The sequence below is a fragment of the Symsagittifera roscoffensis genome, chromosome 4 (assembly GCF_963678635.1).
Source record: "Symsagittifera roscoffensis chromosome 4, txSymRosc1.1, whole genome shotgun sequence".
NCBI lineage: Eukaryota > Metazoa > Xenacoelomorpha > Acoela > Convolutidae > Symsagittifera > Symsagittifera roscoffensis.
In genome coordinates, this window is record NC_087065.1 from 63,368,108 (window position 1) to 63,392,618 (window position 24,511).

At 38.9% G+C, this 24,511-nt stretch overlaps 2 protein-coding genes across 4 annotated transcripts in view; one reads left to right on the forward strand and one right to left on the reverse strand.

Moving 5' to 3' along the window:
* The window catches only part of LOC134844272 (meiosis-specific nuclear structural protein 1-like), a 310,596-nt gene that overhangs the window by 271,103 nt on the left and 14,982 nt on the right, over positions 1–24,511 (forward strand). Inside the window, exon 2 of one of the 3 annotated variants that reach the window (XM_063860866.1) lies at positions 11,503–11,742. The exons of 1 other annotated variant lie outside the window; for it this stretch is intronic. In XM_063860866.1, the coding sequence (XP_063716936.1) occupies positions 11,505–11,742 (238 nt within the window). In that variant the 5' untranslated portion in view covers positions 11,503–11,504. Of the gene's footprint in view, positions 1–6,283; positions 6,294–11,502; positions 11,743–24,511 lie in introns of those variants that run through there. One more of the 3 variants, XM_063860869.1, reaches the window with a different exon arrangement.
* On the reverse strand, positions 18,387–23,278 carry LOC134844271 (putative neurotrophin receptor LTRK 1). Its single transcript, XM_063860865.1, has 3 exons — positions 22,686–23,278; positions 21,233–21,869; positions 18,387–20,905 (listed from the first exon to the last, which is right to left on the reverse strand). Exons 2-3 carry the CDS (start codon positions 21,451–21,453, stop codon positions 18,553–18,555), a joined length of 2,574 nt encoding a protein of 857 aa, XP_063716935.1. The 5' UTR covers positions 21,454–21,869; positions 22,686–23,278; the 3' UTR covers positions 18,387–18,552.

Genomic DNA, 24,511 nt, shown 5'->3' on the forward strand with positions numbered 1-24,511 from the left:
CATATCCTAGACTCTTCATGCCTTGTTTGTATGTTGTGCAGTCAGCCACGTGGTGATCCGCCGATCCGCAGTTCGCGCATGATCTGCGCTTGTCCATGTCATCTCTAGGCTTGTACCATGACGACCTCTGGGGTTGGCTTCCCCCTTGCGTGTTCCTGTTTTCTGTATATGAGTATTTCTTGGGTTTCATCAGCATGTATTCCCTTGATTTCTGTCTCATTTCTTCTGGGGTTGGTGCGCTGTCTTTCGATAATGTATAGTATGTTGCTAACATTGTCCTTAAGTCGTCACTCTTTACCCCATCAATAAACTTCGAGGCAATGCTAAAGTTTCTTCTGTTTGTCGACTCCTCTGGGTCACTCCTTCTTCTCAAGCTCTCGAGATCATCTAGGAACCGATCTATTGACTCGTCGTCCCTCTGCCTTCTCTTTTCAAATCGCATCATCGCTTGGTGACCCTTCATGCCTGACCCGAATCGATTCAGCAATATCTCGAAGATCTTGTCCGCGGTATCGCGTTCTTCTTCTTTCTTTGCAACCACGCATTTCAATGCCGTGCCTTCCAGGTTACTGAGTATGGCTGTGCATGCTTGCCTTTCATCATTTAAGTTATCTTGTTCCAGATGTAATCTCATCACTTCCACCCACGTGTCAATGCATCCATCTGAGTCGTCTTTGAATTCTTTTGGCTTCTTGAAAGTTTTCCTTGATTTTCCGTCTCTCCTATCGCTCGAGTTAGTGTTCCTCGTGGCGAAGGCCTCTAGAGTCCTGTTCATCATCTCCCAAGTGCTTGCCCATGTCATGGCATCCGGACCTGCGTTGCTGCTAGCTGTTGAGTCCCCCGGACCACTCGTTGTGTTTGAATTCCCACTTTTCATGATTGTTTTTTCAGCCGCTGGTGCTATGCTCACCGTATTCCGGGTTAAGGGCAACGGTGTCGATTGCCGTTTGCCCCTTTGTGGTTCCACAAAGTCAACTCTGGTGCCTTGCGTGCGATCCGCTGCCGGTCTTTCTTGTGAGGTAGAATTTCTCAAGATTGCATCCAATTTCGTCTGTATTGCACCTGAACTTTCGGCCTGATTCTTGCTCATTGTGTCCAGCCTCTTTTCCAGGCTACCTATTTGGCTGTTGACATCATCATATCGGTTTTTCAACTGTTGCAAATCTTTTTTGATGTTCCCTTCTCGTTCTTTATTGGTGGCTTCTACCTTATCTGTCATCTCCTTGAGTCTCTCGTCTGTTGCCTTAGCCAGGTTAAAATAACTATCCAGATACTCGTGTTTGTTGTATCTTAATTCTTTTCTTATCACTTCTCTGTCCTCTTCGCTGTGCTTCAGCTTTTTGTCGATCTGATTCAGTTTTGCCATCAAGTCACCTAGCTCAAGAGTAGCTTCTTCATGGTCAGCCGTTGGTCTTTCTTCGGCCGTTGCTTCTGCTTTAGTTTGTTCCTCTCTCGGATTGGCTTCTGTCGTCTTCGTGCTCACAGTTCCAAATGTTCGTGCTCTTTCAGCTTTTGGTTCCTCCGTCACGTTCTCTTTCGTTTTTATTCCGACCATCATCGCCAACCTTTCTGTAAAAGATGTCTTTTTTACTTGAGAGTCTTCTTTCACCGTTTCTTCGGTGTTGCCTATTGCGTCTTCCACATCGTCTATTGGTGAGAACTCTATGGGTTTCGGGTTTGGTTCTTCTGCATTGGGCATTGGAGTTGACTCCGTCGTCTTCTTCTCTAGTTCATCTACGCTCTGGTCTGGTGTCTGAAGGTCGATTTCGATTGTAGGCTCCACCTCTTTTTCCCTCGCATCTTCTCGCGTCTTGCTCTCGGTGCCACTCCTCGTGCTGACCATGCTAACTGAAAAGTTATTTCTTGTTTTGCCTGGGCCCCTTGATGTTGTTCCACGCAGCGACGAGTTATATTTCGTGTTTGATCCACTTGACCTTTTTTCAAGCACCGGTACCCTACTCCGTCTCATTATTTCTATTTACAATTGTTCTTATTTACAATATTATTTTATATACAATTCTATTCTAAGAATAAAAAATTTTGTGGAAACAAATTCTTAAAAGAAAATATACAACGTGATAAAAACCTTGTTCCAGTTCTCTAAAACTCCAGTTGTAATTTTACTTCAATTTTTATACTGTCCTTAGACTTCCAGTTACCGTCCCTACTCTTCTTCGTACCGTCCCAGGCTTCCTTTTACTGTCCCAAGACTGTTCGGTAATGTCCCAGTACTCCGTCAGTGTCCCAAGACCCCTGACTTGAGAGTAGTGTCCCAAGGCTAGTGTCCCAAGGCTAGTGTCCCAAGACAACTGTCCCAAGGCTAGTGTCCCAAGGCTAGTGTCCCAGGACTACTGTCCCAAGGCTAGTGTCCCAAGGCTAGTGTCCAAAGGCTAGTGTCCCAAGACTACTGTCCCAAGGCTAGTGTCCCAAGACTACTGTCCCAAGACTACTATCTCAAGGCCGGTGTCCCAAGACTACTGTCCCAAGGCTAGTGTCCCAAGGCTAGTGTCCCAAGACTACTGTCCCAAGGCTAATGTCCCAAGGCTAGTGTCCCAAGACTACTGTCCCAAGGCTAGTGTCCAAAGGCTAGTGTCCCAAGACTACTGTCCCAAGGCTAGTGTCCCAAGACTACTGTCCCAAGACTACTATCCCAAGGCCGGTGTCCCAAGACTACTGTCCCAAGACCACTGTCCCAAGACCCTTGTCCCAAGACCCTATCCCAAGACCCTGTCCCAAGACCCTTGTCCCAAGACCACTGTCCCAAGACCCTTGTCCCAAGACCACTGTCCCAAGACCACTGTCCCAAGACCACTGTCCCAAGACCACTGTCCCAAGACCACTGTCCCAAGACCACTGTCCCAAGACCACCGTCCCAAGACCACTGTCCCAAGACCACTGTCCCAAGACCCTGTCCCAAGACCACTGTCCCAAGACCACTGTCCCAAGACCACTGTCCCAAGACCCTGTCCCAAGCCTGTTGACAAGTGTCTGAGCGATGGGACCTCTTTCTTCTTCGTTATGGGAACTTCTTGATTCACTGTACCTTGTACCACCACTCAAGCTCTAGTATAATTTTCCCAAAAACCCTCTCTTAAAAGCCAAATGCTGACCCCCCTTTTTCTTATTTCTTTTTAATTATCTCTCTTTCAATGTTCCAAGCAACTTGAGACCAAAACCTGTGTGCAGGTATCTTGTGATCACCTGTTCGTATAAAAACTAAACACCAATCCTCACCAAAATGCAACAAAAATCCAAGCTAGAAAAAGTAATAAAAACGGAAAGATGAGCCCACCTAAAATTCAAAGGTGACAAATGTCTACCTTCTATCGAAAAAATGTCTGGTACCTAATTGCCACGCGTTTCCTTCCCCCCTGCTAGCGATCTTATGGGGTATCACAAAAACTATCTATGTCCGTTCCCCCCTACCGATCCGACCAGGGTACCTACCTTAACCTAATTCCAATTTTGGATATCCGCTTCCTATGACTAACGCGTGTAAATGACTAATGTAACTAAATCAACGATGTCGACTAATTAGTTACTCTAATTTCCCCCCTTTTTACAATTTACAACCGCCAACCTCTAACTTAACCAGCCCCCCTTCTAACCTCCCCCCTTTTTAGCCCCCCTTCTTAAACCTAAAATCACCTTTAGCGCCGGGTGCTAAACCTCTCAAGAGAAAACCGTAGACCTGTCTCCAGGCCTGCTCAAGTAAAAACGTTTCTCAAAACCGGGGGATATCGCTTATCCAATTTTACACTTATTTCCTATAATGTAGTATGAGTTTTAACGATACCCGTTCTGCCCAACTTGAGAACTCGAGAACTGCCAAATCCCTCTTGGCTACTTTCCCACTCGACTGGTCACCTCTTCCAGTCCAGTCTCCTATTGGTTCAGCTCAAGTGCTCCTGAACCACTTTCCCACTCGGCTGGTCACCTCTTCCAGTCAAGTCTCCTATTGGTTCAGCTCAAGTGCTCCTGAACCACTTTCCCACTCGGCTGGTCACCTCTTCCAGTCAAGTCTCCTTGTTGTCCAGCTAAGTTCCAAGCTATCTAAAAACCCTTGACAACGCCCCACACTCGGGCACTTTATTGAGGTTACTGGGTTAAATTGCAAGGTTGATCGAAACGATCGAACTTGTAAAACAGTATGGGTATACTATTTAATTAATATAAAGGTTTGATCCAACTAATCTGGTGTCAAAGTCACTGTCTTTTTTCGTTTTATGGTTTTTGTTTCGCTTTTTGTCTTTTTGCTCGTGTTTTTGTCCCCCTAGTTGCCCCCCTTTACTCGGTTAGCTAAGCCTCGTTCGGAGAGCGTACCAGGAAGTTTTCGTGAGTTTTCTTAAAAAGCTATCACGGTACAACCGGAAAGTTTGCACGTTCCTGTCGAACCGTACCGCCGGTACTCTAGAATGGGCATTCAGCCCGAAGCTGTCTCAAGTGGGTTCGACTCCGTAGTCTTGATGTCGTAAACACCCAGGAGCGCCATAAAAACACTATGTAACATTCGTCTACTGCAGTCACACATGAGGCTTAAGAAAAATAGGCCCTATAACCATTGGCTCAAGAGTCAGGGACACTATCTCTTGTGTTTTTGTACCTCAAATCAGTCGGAGCCAATTCGGTTCGCTTGTGACATGAGACTACGACCCGTTACAGCTTAAAGGCTACTACTAAAATATCCCCCCACTCTAGAATTAGAAACGTCCCCATACTTAGGTCTCTAGATACCCAAAATACATGAACGCCGTTAAAAACCGGGTCGGAACAATCCGTTAAGTTACTTTTTATTAGACAGTGGAACTTTGATCCATTTCAGATGGATCAACCTAAAACTCGCCTTACCTCAACATAACAATTGTAAAACACACTCTAGAAATTTAAATTAGTACTCACATTGTAGCACGCTCAAGAACCAGGAAGTAAATAAGTCGGTGAGCAACTCAAGAATCAATAAAGTAACTAAAATGAGTTTAATGTTAGTCAGTTTTAATAACAAGAACAAGTTTTTACTCTAGACTGTAAGTTCTCGTGAACCATTGGGACACTCTAGCTGTCCACCTTTCCACCGAAGGTTCACTCTAGTCCAGTTTAGAATAATACTCCAATCACAACAATCCAGTTCGTGGGAATGCGCTCGTCTCTGTTTTAGATGGGACAGCTCTACTCTCGATTATTATTGCTACTGAAATTGCGAATAGCAATTTCCCACTGATTTTTCTAGCAACTTTCCCGCGATTGTCACTCGATCGTTCTGACTTCTCTTTTCTGATTTTCAGTTATCGCGAGAAAATCGTGCATGACAGGTTCCATTCGAAATTTTGAAAAATTAAATTTCACTCCAAAATTAAGTGCTTTTTGCTTCTCTCAAGGTCAAACTTCCAAATATGACCGACTGGCACAACTTTTTCGTTAATAAGGCCTTTATTCGTGTTTTCTCGTGTCACCGGAAGGTTGCGCTGTGCCTTTCTGGCAGAATGGCACAAACTGACGTTTGATACTTTGAAACTTTAACTATTGATACTTTTCATGTTTTCATACTTGTATTATTGTCTTTTCAGAAGCCTTAAATTTCCAATTCTTCGTCTTCTAGTTTGTCCAAAAAAGAACGTTCTCGTGTACCCCACACTTCACAAAGTCGGGGATAAGAGCTTCTAACCCATGAAAAAGGTATGAAAATGTCCTCCAGTTTACTGAGATGTCAATACAACAACAACAACAACAACACTTGCGATTTCAATTGTCGTGTTATCGGGAACTAGGCTTCTAACGTAAACATCTTTTACAAATCTGCTAAAAAAAATTAACCTTAACGACCTCCAAGCTTCTTCCTGCTTAATCTGGAGATAACGAGGTTTTCTTTGCAGCTTGAGTTGCGGGCTTTGAGCTACGGCCGGACCTTGTCTTTTTTCAGTACATTTGAATTGTGATCCGGGAAGTTTTGATGTTATTAACATCGTTTGTCTGATTGTTTTGTTGGCTTAGTTGCCATATCAATGATTTTTCTTGTACTGTAAGCAAAATTTACTCTAGTCGAAAGGTAATCAGTTTACTCTAAGAGAATCTTCCTCGCAATACAGGTTGCGAACGCTGCCTGTGTACTCGGGACTATTAACGATAAAACTTCCTTCGTACAAATTTTTGTATTTATTGAGCCCAGGGAATAAAAGCGCAGCTTTCAATAAGTATATGATAGACCAGTAGCATCATATCAGGTCTGTCTTTTTGAGTCACTTTTAAGTCCGGTTTTTTCTTTGCAGGTGTAAGTTTTCTCGTTCTGCTTATTAAATAGTTTCAGATAGTTGAAATGTTTACCGGGGTAGCAATGGTTGCCCCGCGATGAAATTGTCCGACAGAAGATATCACTTGCTCAAGACATCATCTTCAAATCTCCTGATTGCGGATTCTCAAGCACGCCATCTTGATTTTCCAAATTTCAATATCTTGTCCCTACCTGGGGCCCGAATTGGTGCGGTCCAAAACTTCTTACCCGAGAAAGACAAATTCAACATCATCGCTCTGCTCATCGGCGGAAACGACGCCTTCAACGGAAAAGACCCCTCCAGTATACCTGCAGGCGACATTGCTGAAGAACTGTCGAAGCTAGCCGAGGAGCTGTGTGAACGAGCCAAAAAAGTTTTCGTCATCGGAATCCCTCATCGTAGTGAGAACCGAGCTCGATCTGCAAAAATAAACGAATTCCTAAGAAAGATAAAAGGAACTTGGAAGTTTAGAGGAGTGAGTGAAAAAATCCACAGCTCATATCATTTGAAAACTGACGAAGTGCACCTCAGTGAAGAAGGTCTGAAGGGCATTAAAAGTATTCTCAAGAATAAAATCTTATACGATAAACATTCGAACATCTGCAATACAGAAGGACATCTGGTATATTACGAGTGTCGTTTCAAGAACTGTCAGTGCCCCTGTTAACGTAAGTAGAAATAGTGAACCGCAGGCCTCCCCTTTTCGGGAACCACCAGGTTTGTCTATTTCTTCTTTTCCCCTGAGTGAGCCACAGGCCTCCCCTTTTCGGGAACCACCAGGCTTAACTGTTTTTCTATCCATAGTATAAGCAAAAATGGGCAAAAACTGCAAAACATGTAAAAGAGGCTTTGCCAGCAACGAGAAAACATACACTTGTGTCGCATGCAACGCTCAAATGCATTTGGAACCAACTTGTGTTGGGTTGTCTCTAGTGGCCATAAATGGAATAAAAGAACTAGGGCCGAATGTCATGTTGCTTTGTAATACTTGTGTGCAAAATAATGAACGAGACAACTTTATAAGATGCAAAACCCTGGCCAACATAGACGAGAAGCTCTCAAACATTGATGTAACTGAAAGCCTTAAAAGCATGGAAAGAAGACTTACCGATTTAGTAGATCAAAAAATTGGAAATGCAATGAAAACGACATGCGATAAAGTGGAAAAAACTTATAGTGCCGTTGTAGCTGCTGAAACCACCACCCGGATAAATCAAGCTCAAACCACTCAACATGCTGCCAGATCTAACTCTGATCACAACATAAATCAAAGTTTTAGGATACAAGGGGTCAAAGAGGACCCTGAGAAAACAAAAGGAGAAAACCTTGTCCCAACAAATGACGAAGTAAACGAAATACTAGACATAATTGGAGTGAAGCCGAAAATAATAGAACTAAAACGACTGGGAAAATTTGATCGTAATCGAATGAAGCCAAGAACACTGCTGGTAACTGTACCTAGCGAACATGAAGCACGACTAGTACTAGCAAAAAGCCGAGAAAAGCGAGAACAATTGGTCGAAAAAGAGGTCTACCTGCTACCAGCATTGACCAAAGAGAGTGCAATTAAAGAGAACGAAATCCTTAAGAAACGAAGACAACTACTAGATGAAGGCGTTCCTCGCGAAAAGCTGAAAATAAGGAATCTAGAATTGTTCAATGATGGTGTGAAAGTAACTATTGACACTGAAGTTCAGGAACCCCAGCATTGACTAGGATTCCTCAACATTCTGCAACTAAATACTAGAAGCCTAATCAACATAGAGAGAAGAACTAAGCTAGCAAATGCAATTGCAGTTGGAAATTTTAATGTCATATGCTTAAGCGAAACTTGGCTTAACGAGAATATTCAATCATCAGAGCTTTTTCTAAGTGAATATAACATCTATAGATCTGATAGAGCTATTGTGAGTGGTAAAAACTGTCACGGAGGCAGCCTAATAGCTGTCAAGAATAGTCTAATTACCGAGGACTTATCCACCAAACATGACATTCCTGATTCATGTGTGCTATGTAGTATAAAACTTCATCAAACTGAAATGATAATTGGCTCATTCTACAATCCGCCAAAAAACAGTAATTACAGATACAAAGTGCATGAATTTGAACAACTGATCAAAGCCATTCCTAAAAACAAACCGTTTCTCTTATGTGGGGATTTAAATTTCCCAGAAACAAACTGGAACACCCTCACCAGTACTGACGAGGAAGAAAACCAAATACTGCAAATTTTTGAAAATGGACTCTTTAGGCAGGCGATAGATTTCCCAACATGTGTGAAGAACATACTAGACGTAGCCTTCTATCGGAATTGCTATACAAGTGCCGAACAAGATTTTAACGTTTCCAAGATTTATGACTGCTCAGATCACAATGCCATAATGTTGTCTATTGAATGCACGGTATCAGAGCCGAAACCATACTTGGAAAATTTTAGAAGTTTTGGAAATGCCGATTTTGAAGGAATAAACAATTTTATAAACGAGAACCCATTTGAACCAGTATGCCACACAAACATTAACAAAATGCATGAGGAGTACACCCAATATTTGGATGAAATCATTAAGAGTTTTGTGCCTCTCAGAACAAGACATAGGCAATCACTTCCACCTTGGATAACAAGTAGCACTTCAAATTTGATCAAAAAGTTACAAACAAAACGGCAATCATGTATACTCAAACCGACCAACTACAGAAGACAACAAGTTAAACTGTTTGAAAATTTAGTAACTGAATCATCGGAAGTGGACAGGAAAAACTACCAAGAGGAATTGTTTAGAACACGGAACACTAATGTAATTTTTAAACACCTAAAGAACTTGAATAAACATACAAGTCTTCCTAAGTTACTCATAAAAGATGAAGTTGAAAGCACAAATCCAAACGAACAAGTCAACATGCTAAACGACTTCTTTCATTCAGTTTTTAATCCTAAAGAAAGTTTTAGTATTAGAGATATTCAATTTGGAAATCCCTTGTTAACGAATTTTGATATATCGAAAAAGACAGTAAGTGAGATTTTATCAACTCTGGACGTAACAAAGTCACGCGGCCCAAATGGGTTGCCACCTAGCTTTTTTCAGAAAACGAACCGCAATATATGCAAACCGATGAACAAAATTTTGAGAAACGTAAAACGCCTACGAAAAATACCTGATTCATGGAAAACAGCTGCAGTTACTCCTGTTCACAAAAAAGGTGACCGAAAATTGGTGAACAACTATCGACCAGTATCGCTATTAAATATTGACAGCAAAGTCCTTGAAAAATGTATATACAAAGACCTGTACCCTTACTTTGCCTGGTATTTGACGAAACATCAACACGGTTTTACTAAAGGTAGATCAGTTTTGACAAACATGCTCTCCTTCCTGAAAGAAATATATGAAGCGCTTGACAATGACTCAAACGCAGAAATTGTAGCAGTCTACACTGACTTTGCAAAAGCCTTTGATAAAGTTCCGCATTTTGATCTACTCAAGAAAGTTGCACTTATAGGAATAGGAGGCTGCATGTTAGAGGTACTCTATGACTATTTGAAAAACAGGAAACAGTTTGTACGAGTAGACAATATCAGCTCAAAAGTTTTAGAAGTCACTAGTGGTGTTCCCCAAGGATCACTTTTAGGACCACTGCTCTTTTGCATTTTTATTAACGACCTACCTGAAGTACTCAAATTCTCTGAACCATATATTTTTGCGGATGATCTTAAACTACTTTCCATCAAAAAAACATCAATTGAAATTCAAGAAGATCTGGACAAAATTCAGCAGTGGGTAACTGAAAACAAAATGGAATTAGCACTAGATAAATGTGCAAAAGTAAGTTTTAGGGGCGGAGACGCCAACTCTATGCTTTTTGGTGTAGTGCTTGGAACATCGATGGTTGTGAAAGATCTGGGAATTTTTGTGTCGGGCGATTTAAGTTGGAAGGTACACATTGAAACAAGATTAAAGAAGGCAAACCAAGTACTGTACCTCCTGAGAAGAAACCTAACAGCAAAGATAAATACGTTTGTAAAGTTAGGCCTGTATAAGTCACTAATACTCCCAGTGTTATTATACGGACTCTCATGTACACATATATCGAGGGGGGATCAATTGCAGCTGGAGCGATTTCAAAAGAAAGCAATCCGGTGGATCACTGGAAATAAAACGGGAGTGTACATCAACGAACTACGCTTGCTAAACATTTTACCCCTGCCCATGTTCATCCAGCTAAATAACATCTTACTTCTTGCCAGTCTTGATTCTAATGAACGAAATGAAATAGTGTTAAACAGGCGAACCACACGGGCTAGAAATATAGAAATTTTTGAGATGCGAAAAGTGAGAACGGAAAAAGCGAGAAACGAATTTGTTTTCAGAACCAGTAGGATTGTAAATCGATTAGAACCATATATTCATTTTGATAAACGAATCGGCCTCAAGACGAGAATTTTAAACACGATGTGGAAATTTGTAAACGAGAGATTTTCAGAAATGACAACGTGCACGTGGCAATTATTCTGTGATTGTATCACGTGCAGAAACAAGTGGACATTGTTTTAGAGAAGACGCCGGGACCAAGACTCCCAACAGCAGTGCTGTGAATCCCCAACAACAACAACAACAACAACAACAGCTTGATTCCCAACCATCTGACTCTCTTTACTTTCCACATTATACTTTAATCTTCCATATCTAGAAAATTCCCAGGACTTTGACTGGATATTGTCATGAAGGGACTCCTGACTGGAACCTCGGTTACTATGGTACTTTCGACCTTCTGATTAATTTACTAGCTTTACTAATTTACTACCTGATTTAGTATGTTTTCCATTTTTTCATTGACTTAAACAGGTTCGACTTATATAGTTTACCGGCTTGGTCATCCTATTTTATCTTGTTTTTAGGGCAAAAATTGATTATGTGTTTAAAATTAGTTCAGACAATTAAGTTGTAAAAAATCGAATTTTCAAAACTGAATCAGCCAAAACTCTCTGACATCAATTTTTTATGGCTTTTCGTTGCAATTTGCTCTTAATGCGTTGCATCGCAAGTGATGCGAAGCTCTGCTTTCTCTGTGTTATTATTTGACCCAATTACAGTTGGCTATGATCCAACGTATTATATTTTATCACATTATCAGAGAAATAGTTTCAACTGCTGGATCTTCTGTATTTATTTCTGGATTTCGAAATATTGCGATGTTTGCTTTGAAATTTGAAAATTTTAGAAATGTATTTTCCATCTTCAGATGAGTGACTGCAAAATGTCTGGGTTCTCGCCCTACAAATTAAGCTGCTCGTTGGTTGGTCATTCAAAAGATGTGAGGTGCTTAGACTCAGCAACTCTGGAAAGTATTTCCAACAGCGAACCTTCTTCGAGCAAACAAACTGAAAGAAAGACAGGAATAGTTCCATTGCTAGTGTCAGGATCTCGTGACTTCATTGCTCGAAAATGGGTTTTTACACCCCCCAAAGGATTTAAAGAGGGTATGTACTGATGTTCGATTTCAAAGCTAATACATGTTTTTTAAATTTAAATAAAGAGTGCATTTGGTATATGTGCTGACTTCTTTCAACTGAACTTGGAAAAACTTCGTGTTCGAGAGAAATTTGCGAGATAGGGACTTCATGTCAATATAACTAACCAAACATTTTCATATGAAGGAAAAAAGCAAATCGGATACCGAGACCATTAGAGACGGGAAGGGAGAACTTGAAACGCTGTGAATCCACAGACCCAGTGTATTTTTTCCGAGGGGGATGCGATTACATTTCAGCGGTGAAGTTATTTGGATCTCTGTTCGGATTTTATTTGGATCTCTGTACTTAATATCGACCGCGCAGATCACGCAGAGGAAAGGGAACAAAGAAAAGAGGGCAACACCCTGAATAGTAAAAACCATAATTTTTTGCTACTACAAAATCAACGGGATAAATACGTGACTCTGAGACGAAAAGACGGAAAGTTTAATTAATTGACAAATTCGAGTAAAATAATTATAAAGTTTATAAATTAAATATATTATTCATGAAAGCAAAGCATAAAGTAAAACTAGAATAGATACACATCAAATGCAACTTGAATCCGGCAAAAAATTACCGGCAATATAAAAAACACACACATAAGTTGGATCACGATATTTTATGATACGGAGGGGATAGACGAAAGGCATTTTGTATGCATATTAGGGGTCGACTCGACACACAATAAAAACACTCAATAAAACAACCCGTCGGCGTCCGTTGCAGAAAAATCTAATAGAGAATGATTATTTTTCAAATTTTTCTTTTTTTATTTCTTAATTTTTATGATAATCTGCGATTTGTTATTGAGATCTCAGTTTTTTTATCCTCATGCAAGTTTTTGAATGTCTGTGCTCGGACTTTCTATTTAACTTAAGATAAATGGTAGCAACTTCTACGCTTATGGCAAAAATATTTAAAGCGAAACATGACACGTGTCTTCTAATAGCTGTAGGAAACAAAAGTTACAATTCAACGAAAATTAAACTTACGAAACTGAAATGAACTTGCGCCAACCCTGATCCCAGTCTAGTCCAGCTCTTAAACAACTGACTGCTTTCTTTATCGACTGTAACTATTGTCGGTGGTGATTATGTACATTGAAATGGAAGTTTTATCTTTTCCGTTGACGCAAATGCTGCAGTGAGTTTTTTAAGCTTGTTTCGATGTAGTTGGAAGCTTTTTTTCTCATTTCTCAAAATGGTCGTCAATTTAGTTCCCACTGAATTGTTTATTGTCCTTTTCATTGGAATTTGGGATACTTAATTGGCTAAAAGCTGATCACAAAGATTTAAAGTACAGATTCGTGTCAAATTTGCAATTTTGTCGAGAAATTTTTGCTCTATAAGCTTTCATTTGTCGTTCTATAGGCTTTTGACTGTTTCGCATTATATAACTCAAGCAAAAACATATAGCTCATCCACCTGTTAGTAGTTTTTAATGCTTATAATTTGAAATGCAAAGTTAACACACAGTTTGGTTTTATAAATTCCCATAAGTTAAGCAAAAATAACGTTCATATAGCAAGCGACTAATTAGTGTTGTTTTTCCTTTATAAATCTCGCTCTGCCGTGTTCTCATTTGTAACTGTGAAGTTGCAGCTTTGCCTCTGTGTATTTTTTTCGCGACTAACAAGCGTTATCAAATCGAAGTATAAATCTTTTTTAAATCTTATTTTTCTCCCAAATTTTATATCGGCTTTGAACAGGCTAAATAAAACTTTTAAAAAAGATCACCCGTTTAATTCCAAATTTCATTGCACTTGAAGATATTTGGATTTTTTGGGTGTTCAAATCTAATATCTCTCAGTTGAGATATAATTTTTGTTTCTACAAGCTTGATTGCTTTTCTTACTATCCCCTTAAAACTTGGAGGGGTATGATGTTCAAGTCCTAAATATCTTGATTCGGATTCCAAAAATGATTTCAGAACAGTTGTCTGTCGAAGTACTGGGCTGGCTAAATTACACGGAGGATTGGAAACTTTTTTAGTTGCTTTACCCAGGTTACCCCAGTCAGACGATTTAAGGTACTTTTTTTTCAGTAAAACTTTTAATTACAACGCATAATACACAATTCAGCGACGTCACACAACAAAATTGTATTCAGCTATGCTCAGCTTTTTTTTTCGAGGGAGGGACTTGAACTGAACACGGCTGTCTTAAGAAATCATTTTACATGCAAAAGTTGTGATTTTCTGTTTTTTCTTAATGTCCGTTATCTTTTTTGATGCAAAATTAATTTTCAACTGCGTGTTACAATACTTGAGATAAGCAAGTGTGATCAAATCAGATGCTAGATTTTTTTCGTGTAAACTGTTTGTTACAATGAATTGTAGTTGTTACCGCTTCTTTACGCACATTCCAAAACATTGAAAATGAAACTTCACCATTGACGTCTTATAGCTCGTTCCTAACTCTTTAGTGGGGTTCTCCCAAAAAGAATGGACTACTTTCGAAATTACAAACTCAATAGTAGAGTGCTCCCAAGGTACTCTCAGAGTTTGCAGATCTTTGTTCCAAGTTTGACTGCTCGAATTATCTCAGTTTCCAAGATAAAATTCTCCACGATAAAATTCTGGTGGGGTGCTGTCAAGTTACTAGCAGCAGTTGCACGTGTAACCTCCATCCTAATTTTGCTCGAACTTTTCAAGTTTTGAGTTTTTATTTTGATATTTCATACTTTTTAAAACTAAGAAAGTGATATTTTCTTTTTAATTACGCTAGATTAAACGGTCGATGACAGTAAATGCTATGCCAACGGGCCAAAGAAATTAAAGAACTAAGTTAAACAAGAATCTAATAATTGAATTTTTTGATTTTGCAAATAAAATCGTTTTAATATTCTTAATTATTTGGATTGCGCATTCTTATTTATTTGGATTGCGCATTTTTATTTATTTGGATTGCGCATTCTTATTTATTTGGATTGCGTCCATTATGTCCGTTGCGTTCATTTCGCTTGTCATATATTTTTATAAAAAATCAATTTTAACGTTAAATTATTTGTTTCAAGCACCGAAAGAGCGTTAAACGCTAGCATCATCTTACATTGTCTCAAGACTTCAATAGCTATCAGATGATATGAATAGTCTGTCAAAATTGGTTATTTAAAAGTTCGAAGTTTTGCAAGAGAAAAACCACCTCGAGCAGTAATATTTCGTCTCTTTAAAATTCGGAATAACAAAGTGTGGAGTATGTTGTAAAATAGTTCAGGATTATTATTACCCTTGCAATAAGCGAAAGTATTGCAACAACGGGTTCTAGACTTTTCCACCTGTAAATCACTTAGTGTACAAGATGACTTAAATTGGTGGTCTTCTCCAAATCTGTACTTCTCTGACCTACAGACATTTTTTGACTGTCTGCTTTTTAAACGCCTCTTCTATTCGAAATTCGTTTTTTGTGTTGGTTGTAGTTTTAACAACTCAATTATTTAGAATATCTCATTTTTCATTTTTTATGATTAGTAGCTTTGGCTCATTTTTTATCGGCTTTGTACCCTAATAATGAGTCGTATGAGATAATAATTCTCAAAAGTGTATCTGTATGTGTTTCGAGGGAGGGACATACTTTTAATCTACTCATTGGGTGTCGGCTCAAGCATTGTCGGGTTAAGGACCACTTCGCAATTCTTTGTTGCCATGCTTATTTAACATTCAATTGTCCTTTGTAGACATGTTTTTCTCAAACAACTTTTATTCGTGACTAATTGCAACAAACATGAAAATTATAACTTGATAGTAGTGAATAACTCTAATGTGTCGCGCCGGGCCGTACATCTCTTTCGGGCCGTACAAGTTCGGGCCGTACAAGTTTCATTTTTGAGCTGGGATTTAAGTTAAGTCCCGTACTTCTCAGCCCTGGGAGCTAAGAAGCGCGAGGTAGCTGGTCTTGTAACTTGTCAAGACTTTTAAACTCGCGCGGCGCATTTATTGCTCCGAATTCTGAAGAAAGATTGAATATTTGTGCGGTGTGTTGGGATTCTAGACAAATTTTGCCTTCGACTTAAATCAAGCTATTTTATGTCTGAAATTTATCCAGTCTGATTCTGAGCTCAAAATAAAAAAAGATATATTGTTGAAACTTAGTATATCACAAATAATGTATGAAGACACAATGAACATCTGAAATACACATGTACTAAAGCTAAGCAGGAAAGTTGTTAAAACAAGACCCAATATTAGAATACATGTAAAAACACATTGACATAAATCATAGCAATTTGAATATGATTGAGGCGTCAAATCTCTCATTTAAGGGTTGATTGGCATCTTACTGACAATGGCCATAGCTTTTTTGATGGTTTCAAGAATACAGTCCGGAAGTGCAGATTTCTTCGTGAATGAGTTAGAAGCTAACAAGTATCAGCTAGCTATTCATAAATTAAATTAACTCCTATCGTTGTGATATCCTCTAGTTAACGCGTTTTCAGAACGGATGTTCAACATTTTATGCAATCCAGTGACAGTTTACAGCCAGTTGTAGCGTTATTTGGTTTTTGTTGTTGTAGCCACATCGATCTCTGCTTTGAGCCTCTCATTGAATTAGAGAGATCGTTTATGTTTGAGGGATCGAAAAGATAGTTAGGGAAATATCGATTGCGATCGTGTCTGGTCATGTCGGTTTTGTCTCGTTCAATCTATCACTGCAGTTCCCCCAGGGTCTCTAGTGGACAAACCGGAGTAGAAGGGGAACCACCTTTTCCAGTGAAAGCGTTTTTGTGCTGGTCTCGGCACCTTCCCTCTGTATAGCACACTCAAGAGGCAGGTTCTGATTTGGCCATGAAACCCGTTCTAGGGGCCATTTTTTGGGCCTGCGGAGAACCGAGTGAAACTCCATGCCCAGTTGAACTAGACAGTTTTAATTAGTTGGGAGAATTGAGAAAAACTCCCGTTATGTGGGTGGGGTTATGTGATAAGCCGCGGATGTTTGGCAGCTTCCTCGTGATTCTCATAAGCTCTCGATGGTAGGCGAGGTTGGGTGTACCCGGCACTCAACTTGATGGTCGGTGGTGTGTGGTCCTAGGTAGACGTCGGGTATATTGTTAAGCCTGTGGTGGTAGCTGGCGAAGTGAACTGAATATCTGGATCGCAATTGTGACAGTGTACATCGAGTTTTCCGGTCTAGTTTGCTTTCATTTGGTGATGAAATTGGGGGTATTCTACCAAGTAGCTTGGATTTGTTATTAAGAAAGTTTTGTACTTCTGTGGTGTGAATGTTTTTGATCCCGGTAACGTATTTAAGCTTAGAGATGTTCTCCCGGTTTTCATTAAGCAAATGTTCAATGTCTTGGCAGCAAGTGCGCTCCAAGCTACGTGAACCAAGACAGCTGATGAATTGTTTTGGTTGATTTTTCACATAAAAAGTGTAATTATGGTAGCTGAAAATGAGATCCTCCGTATCTTCTTGATCCTGAAATGAAGAGGTCAGTCGTGTTCAGTTAGTTATATCGCATTTGAATCTCTGCGCTAAACGTTAACCTTCTGAATACTCATTTGCCAGTTTCAAACAATCCGTTTCGGCTTCACAGATGTTATTCGCCAGAGTATAGTTTTCGAAATGAATATGTGGTCTCCAGCGTTTGTTAGCAAACACTGAGACGAACACGGATTCGCAATCAACAACTGGTGACTCGCTTTCTGACTTTTCAAGAACCTCATCCTGAAAACCTAGCAACAAGACGAGATGTTACCATGATCCTGGGATGTCGCTTTTTTAAATAATCAGAACCCGTGTAAATTCAAGCGTTTTCTGACCTGAGTCTTGAACTAATTGAAAACCACCCACAGCTTTCCAACTGCAGTGCTCCTTAATTCATTCGCCTCTTTACAACTTGTCGGATTTTTGTCCGAAATGAAAACCTTTGTCATTTTATTCTCATTCTAGATTTAAAGCGTTTTTTCGAAGATATCATTCTCTTTACTTGTGAACTCATGTGTGATCGCTTTTGGTGTGATTTTTTTTGCATAACGATTTGGGTGATTTCTTGTTACGTTAACTTTGGTCAAACATTTACACAGCAGTCGGCTAGTCTCATCTTAAGATACGTTTTTATTATTAACACTCGATGAACGTTGTTCAAACTTGAATATAGACAGCCATAGCTTTTTCCCAATTTTCAGATTTCCCAGGGAAATAACAAGTTTACTTATTGATCCAATTTATCTAATCATAATTTGTTCCAGAAATTTGAAAGTTGAGATTTGTTCAAAAAACACGTCAGTTTTTTTCGTGTACTTGAGTTCATTGGCTCTTTTTCAGTCGTCTGTTGGCTAATTTGAAAGGATTGTATCCATTTTGTTGTAATAAAATAAGAACTTTCAAAAAATTGTGTTTCTTCTTCTCGCCTTTCATTACCTTTCATTAAAAGGTTACATAAGATTGTAAATTATGTTTAACCGTTTTCTGTTTTGAGTACATGCAAATCTGCCCGTTTTATTCCTTTTTTTGATACTACTGTTTGTTTTTGATGGCTGTTTTGTTTGCAAATCGGATTATAGACTTTTTTAAATCGATTTTTAATAATTTTACTCGCTGAATTTTCTTAATTTCTGCATACTCTTGGTACTTGTTACACCTTACCTGCTTCTAGTGAATAAAAAAAGAATGAAGATAAGCATTTATTGTAAATTAATGAGCATGGAAGTTAAATAAGTTTAAAGAAGTACAAAATGAAGTGAAATTTAGAAATGGCTAGTACGAAATGAACATTTGATGTTCAATCACTTCTAACTGAATAAAAAATTGGTTTGACTCATCTTGTTAGTTAATTGTTAAGCAGAAGCTTCAAGATAGTACAGTTTATTGTTTTGCTGAGAGAGATTGTTGTTGATCACAGAAGGCAAAATCACTTCAGCGTGGGTGGTGGTATTTTCAAACCCACTACATTGATTTAGAGTACTTCCCGCTGTCGTTTCTTCCTCGTCCGAAAGTGAATAATATCCAGTCTGACTCAAGTTAACTCGGCTCTCGCTCATTCGCCGAACCATCTCGGATTTGAAAGTTTGTTCGAACTCAGATTGTGTCATGTCTTCATTCTCTGTAATGTATATGTTCCAAACTTCCTGCAGAAGTCGATTCTCGATTCCACATGCTGTGATTCGCTCGTTTGGTCCGTGACGCCAGCAGTCTTCGGCTATTTTCCAGATCTCGTCTGGGCAAATGAAGGGTTTTGGGAAAGAGCTGAGCGATCCTCTTTTCTCAGTCACGTGTGAGGCGACTTCCATATCTGTCATTTCTCGGAACGGTCGGTCTCCGTAAGTGAATATCTCGTAAATTAGGACCCCGAAACTCCAAATATCGCTTTGCAAAGAGTAGGATCCAAATTGAATGGCTTCCCATGCCATCCAACGTAGCGGAAGACATCGGGATCCAGTTCTCAAGTAGTCCTCGGGGTAAAAGTCAACCTGCGCACCTGTGAATGTGATTTTAATGCAGAAATTACCAGTCACTACACATGATCGAGCACTGATATCTCCGTGTATGAATCCGTTCTGTGACAGATACGAAACACCGCTGATTACTTGAGCAACTGCTAGCGACAAAACTTGTACAGGGTCTTCGTGAGCCGGTACGCGACTCCTTAATTGCATGCGTTTGAGGAACATTCTTAGATCCATGTATTCTGGAATGTACTCCAAGATCAAAGCAATGGGACCCATTGTTTCTTGGATTCCAAGGACACTCAGAATGTTGGGATGACTCAAGCGACAAAAATTGATCAATTTAGATCCAGTTCGCTCACATAGCGTTCGCTGTGAGAATTCGATCACTGTTACATTGCTGTGGTACTCTTCGGCCTTGATCATAAATGCCTCGGCACAATACATTGTTCCAAATTTTCCGCTTTTCAGCACCCGGTTGAATGCGAGGTTCTCATGTCGAACAATTTTGATGCAAGGGTTCGATATTATGTGTCGCCTAAGTGCGTCGCTGCTGCAGAATTTGTCGTTCCCAGTATGCAAAACCGAATCGTGATTTGCCATGAATGTTAGTGCCGGTTGTTGATTGGCTGCGATGTTGAACTCATTGAAGCAAGCCCTGGGCTTGAATAGCGAAGCTGGGTTAAGAACACTGCGCGAAGATCGGCAGAAATAAACAAAAATTGCCGCGATCATTGCTATGAATACGGTGGAAGATATGGCCACTGCACTTATGATTCCAGTGTGGTATATGAAATTCGACTGTTTCTGGTCTTGAAGACCCAAAGTGCTTGGAAATGGAGCACATTCCTCGATTTTTCCACTACCTGTGTGTACAAATTGAGTGATACGGAACCTTCGGTATTTGCTGCGGTCGACGCTACTTCCCTCCTGAGCTGCAGTGATGCTGAGTTGGTACGTTGTTCTAGCGGCTAGATTTGGTAATATGAAGTGTGGTCCGGCTACCTCGTGCCTCTCAGCTCTCTGATGTTCGGTCTCAATTTCCACTGTGTAAGTTATCCGGCTGGAAAAGTTGTGGACAAAGGGTTCGTACTTGAAGCTCACAGCGACAGTTGAGCAGTCGATTTCTGTTATGTTGGTTATTATTGGCTCGAAATGTGATGGACAATTCGATTCGAGAAACTCTTGTTCTTCACTGAAAGTTAGAAAGCTGGGATTCAGATAACATGATTCGATGTTGAAATCGGAGGAAATTTGTTTAAGTTTTATCAATTGGTGTATGTAGAACAATTGACAGGAGCAGAAAATTGGGTTGCTGTGATACTCAAGCTGGCTTAGATGATTAATTTGGTTCAGGTTTTGCACATCGTTGAGCGGTATTTTGTCGATCTTGTTATTGTTGATTTTCAAGCTCTCCAACGTAGTTTTGACGGAAATCAATGCATCGCTGTGGAGATCAGTCAAACGGTTGAAACTTAGGTCGAGATCTTTGAGGTTATCCAGTCCATTGAAAGCGTCAGGCGATACGTGGAATATTTGCCCGCTCGAAAAGTCTATTTCGCGTAAGTTTGGAAATTGGACGAATGCGTTAGAGGGTATGCTGGCGAAAGAGCAGTCTCTGCAAGTTATGGCGACGAGACGAGACTCCGAGTCGTAGGTTCCGGGCTCGTTTGGGATCTGGAGGAGCTTCTGAATTATGAGTCTCTTGACGATGCTGGGTAGGGATTTCGGGTAGACTGTGCATCTGAAAAAGAATCAAGCTCAGCTGCGGTTTGATACATTATATGTATATAGTATATTAAAGATCAGTTAAACCTTCTTAGAAGTTGTTGATCAATATTTCAATTAAGAAGTAAACTTCTAAAACTTAGATTCATATTTAATTTTTTTGTGATTTTGATAGTGTCTTTTTTCGGTTTTATTTCTGCGATTGTCGTCCAAAGTTATATTTTTAGTGAGAATTTGACTTTGAATAAAATTGATTGTTTTTTTTCTCGTATGACTTACTAAAAATCACCATTGAAGTGGTACCTGTCTCTAGTTGCCAATAAGCAACAGGTACTTTACTTACTTGACTGTGTATGACTGAAGACTCTCACAGTAACAGCCGATGGGCATGTCGAAATCGAAGCAACTTTTGGTATCCAAGTCCGAATCATCGCCACCGACCCCCTCTCCCATTCGAACCAGGGACAGAAAGAGGCAGAATTTCAAGGTGCACTTTAAGAGGAATAAACAGGCTCGAGGCTTTGTTTTTCCTCGAAATTGAGAAAGAAATAAGGATTCCGTCATTGTGCAATCACTTGCTGAAACGGAAGAATCAACTCTCAGTTTACGGAATGTTCCGAAGCTGTTTGCTTCTTGAAATCGGAATTTAGGAGTAATTTTTTTTGTGCGGTCGATCGAAATTGAGAATTTTTTTAAGAGGACGACAAGTTGAGACGACTCGCCGAGTTCATATAAATAATGGACTTTTATTTGTGTTGTTAAGAATAATTAATGTACTCTTAATAGGCAAGTGTCAATTGTGAATCGATACTTGTAATTTAATTGTCAAATAGTGAAAAATAAAATTGTAATAAAGTGAGCAAATAAGTTGAACAATATGACAAGAGTGTAAACATGAGAAATGCGTGGTTTCACCCGCTGGGATTAGCACTGCGTTGTTTCCGTCCAGGCGACTGCTGTGTAGACGTTGAAATGCTCCCCTTAGTGTGCACAAGTGTAATTACTCATCACTAATAATCCACCCAACTTTCACACATACCAAGTTGAGTTTAACAATTAAAGGTTAAGAATCAATGGTAGGTTGTTTTTGCTATGTATTAGTTTTATTAGGTAGTTGGCTGAGATTTCACAGCCGTGGCCGAGAAGGACGCCTTTTAAGCCCCCCGTGGTATGAGAGGGCTAGCTGCGATTACAGCTCGTGAGTGAAGGATTAAAAAGGCTCAAATTTGAGGCCAAATTTTACCAGTTTCTGGTCTCTAATGCTCGAAACGTATACGCTTGATTCAAAAACTTTGTAGCTTAAAATGATATTATTGTAAGTGTTTTTGAATATTTAAAGGCCTATTGTTTAAATTAAGCAATGGAATCACAAATGAAATTTTTGGCAACTTTCATAGTAAAAGCTGCCATAAATTGATGCTACATTGATTGGTTGTTAATTTATCGATTAAGAGAGGATAGAGCTCATTTGGTATCAAAACATTAATTGCCTCTCTTTAACCAAAAAAGGTTATTTAATTTTACTAGTTGAGCATGTATGCTTAGTCTACATACCAAAGCAAGGAAAGGATTAATCTTAGTAATTTTTGAGGCAATTGATTAATTTAGTTCCTAATTGTAGCCAAAAATGGTATCAGAAGCGAATCATGAAACACTGCTAACTACGTGATTAAACAGAGAGCCTTTTTTGAAATTCAAACCATAGAGAACTAACTTCCTCTAAAATGTCGATAAGGATTGGTTCTATTTCAAATACAAGATATCACTAGTAGATTTGTTAAAACAAAAACAGATACTTTGACTTAAATCGATCTTTGTTGCTAGATAATTTCGGATTGGTATTAATTGGTATGGTTGATTTGCGATAGCGAAAACGAGTCAGCTATAAAACAGCCTTTGACTCAAGACGCTTCAAAGAGGTCGCTTTAATTCATCAAAAGAGCTCTTGTATAGGCCTTGCTGAGACAAATTTTGACAAAATGTCTGTCCAAATTCATCGTTGTTGACGAAAAATATTAAATATACGTTTTGAATTTTGTTAGGTGCTTAAAGTTTGGTATCAGGTAAAACTTAACAATAAACTGGAATTTGGGATCACTAGATTGAAAACTAGTTTACTGTAGTTTTCTCTAATATAATCAAATTAGTTCTGAAATTTTATTACTAAAAATAAATGTCTGCTATGGAACTAATAAATGTCTGGTATGGCAGAGATAAAAGCTGGACTACATTTCGATACCCAAGAGCAATGTCCTCATGATAGTTATTTTCTAAACCAGAGCGACCCTTTTTTATGAATCCATAACAGCATTTATTGCTCGAATATTTGTAAGCTGTTACTTCAACTAAAAGCTGATAAATAGAGAATGCTTCTATTAGTGACCCCTTTTTAAACCTCCCTAAATCCGCAGAGCAATTAAGTTCTGGCAATTTGAAGGTTTTCTTGGTGTATAAAATCACAATGAATGGACAAGTTTGAAGCTATATGACCTTTTTATGGAAAGCCTCTAGGAAAATCAAATATGTGTTCCATTTTATCAAATTTTACTGCCGCAGTATGATCAAATGATTGAAGTTTAACTAATTCCAAAAACGGGAAGAAAATGTGGCTTCCAGTTTTTAATTGCGACAGTTAAAAGGCAAATAATTAGAAATTTTAACCAGGATAGCCAGTTGCTTTGCAAGTTGCACAGAATGTTCCGACCAGGCAAAATTTTATGATATAAAAAAAAGTCTGTTTTTGCAGTAGATTTTTTTAGTTAATGAGAGGAGATTGTCATAAGAAGCAGCTTAAAATACATAACACATTGAAACATCTAAGAATAATTATATTGTTCCAATTGCATTTTAAAGTAGTTTTGTATGGCTGTGATGGAAAATAAAAAGATGTAAAATTTAAATTAATAATAGAAGACATTTGCGTTAAAATTTTTTTGAAATCAAAAAAATGTGTAAATTTTCTATAAAAATGAGATGATTTAAATTTAATAGGAAACCGAGTTTCTCAATGCTTCGTTTTAAATAATTGAAACAATGTATCATATGTCATAAAATAGTAGCTTTGACCAACAGCTTCTGGAGCTTATTTAGTTTTCGTGTTATTTTAATCGGTTTTTTTGACATTGGCAAAGTTCAGAGAGCCTTATGATGGGACCGTTTGCCTCTTTGAACTTCAATATTACTTTCCTAGCGTTTTAATGAAGTTGGTTTTGGCACATGTCAATATGCCTGGGAGTTTTATTGTTTTATCTGCATTCTGTTTGCGCTGCAATTTCTGATGATTAAGACTCGCCGCGTAAGGCCAGGAAATGAAAGAGACTGCACAGTAGCAGTTTGGAGAAACAAACAATGAGCTGAGCCAAAGAAGTTGGTTTTCTTAATTAATTCCACGAGTAAACTGAAAATTTGTTTTTCGCTTGTTTTTCAATTGAGTTTTTGCTATGTTTTGCATATTTCTCATTTTTTCATGAAGGTAAAATTGTTTGTCGATGACCAATTTGCCAAAATAATTAGAAAATAAGTTTTTTATACTAAACAGTAGTAGTTTTTGAGTTATTTTTAACTTCGTAATTGATATCGAAAGTTGAACTTATCGACATTTTAGAGGAAGTTAGTTCTCTAT

Coding starts and splice junctions, on each gene's coding strand:
- LOC134844271 (XM_063860865.1), bottom strand. CDS start 21,453: ATGACGGAATCCTTATTTCTTTCTCAATTTCGAGGAAAAACAAAGCCT. Junction 20,906..21,232: donor CTTCAGTCATACACAGTCAA/GTAAGTAAAGTA, acceptor ATTCTTTTTCAG/ATGCACAGTCTACCCGAAAT.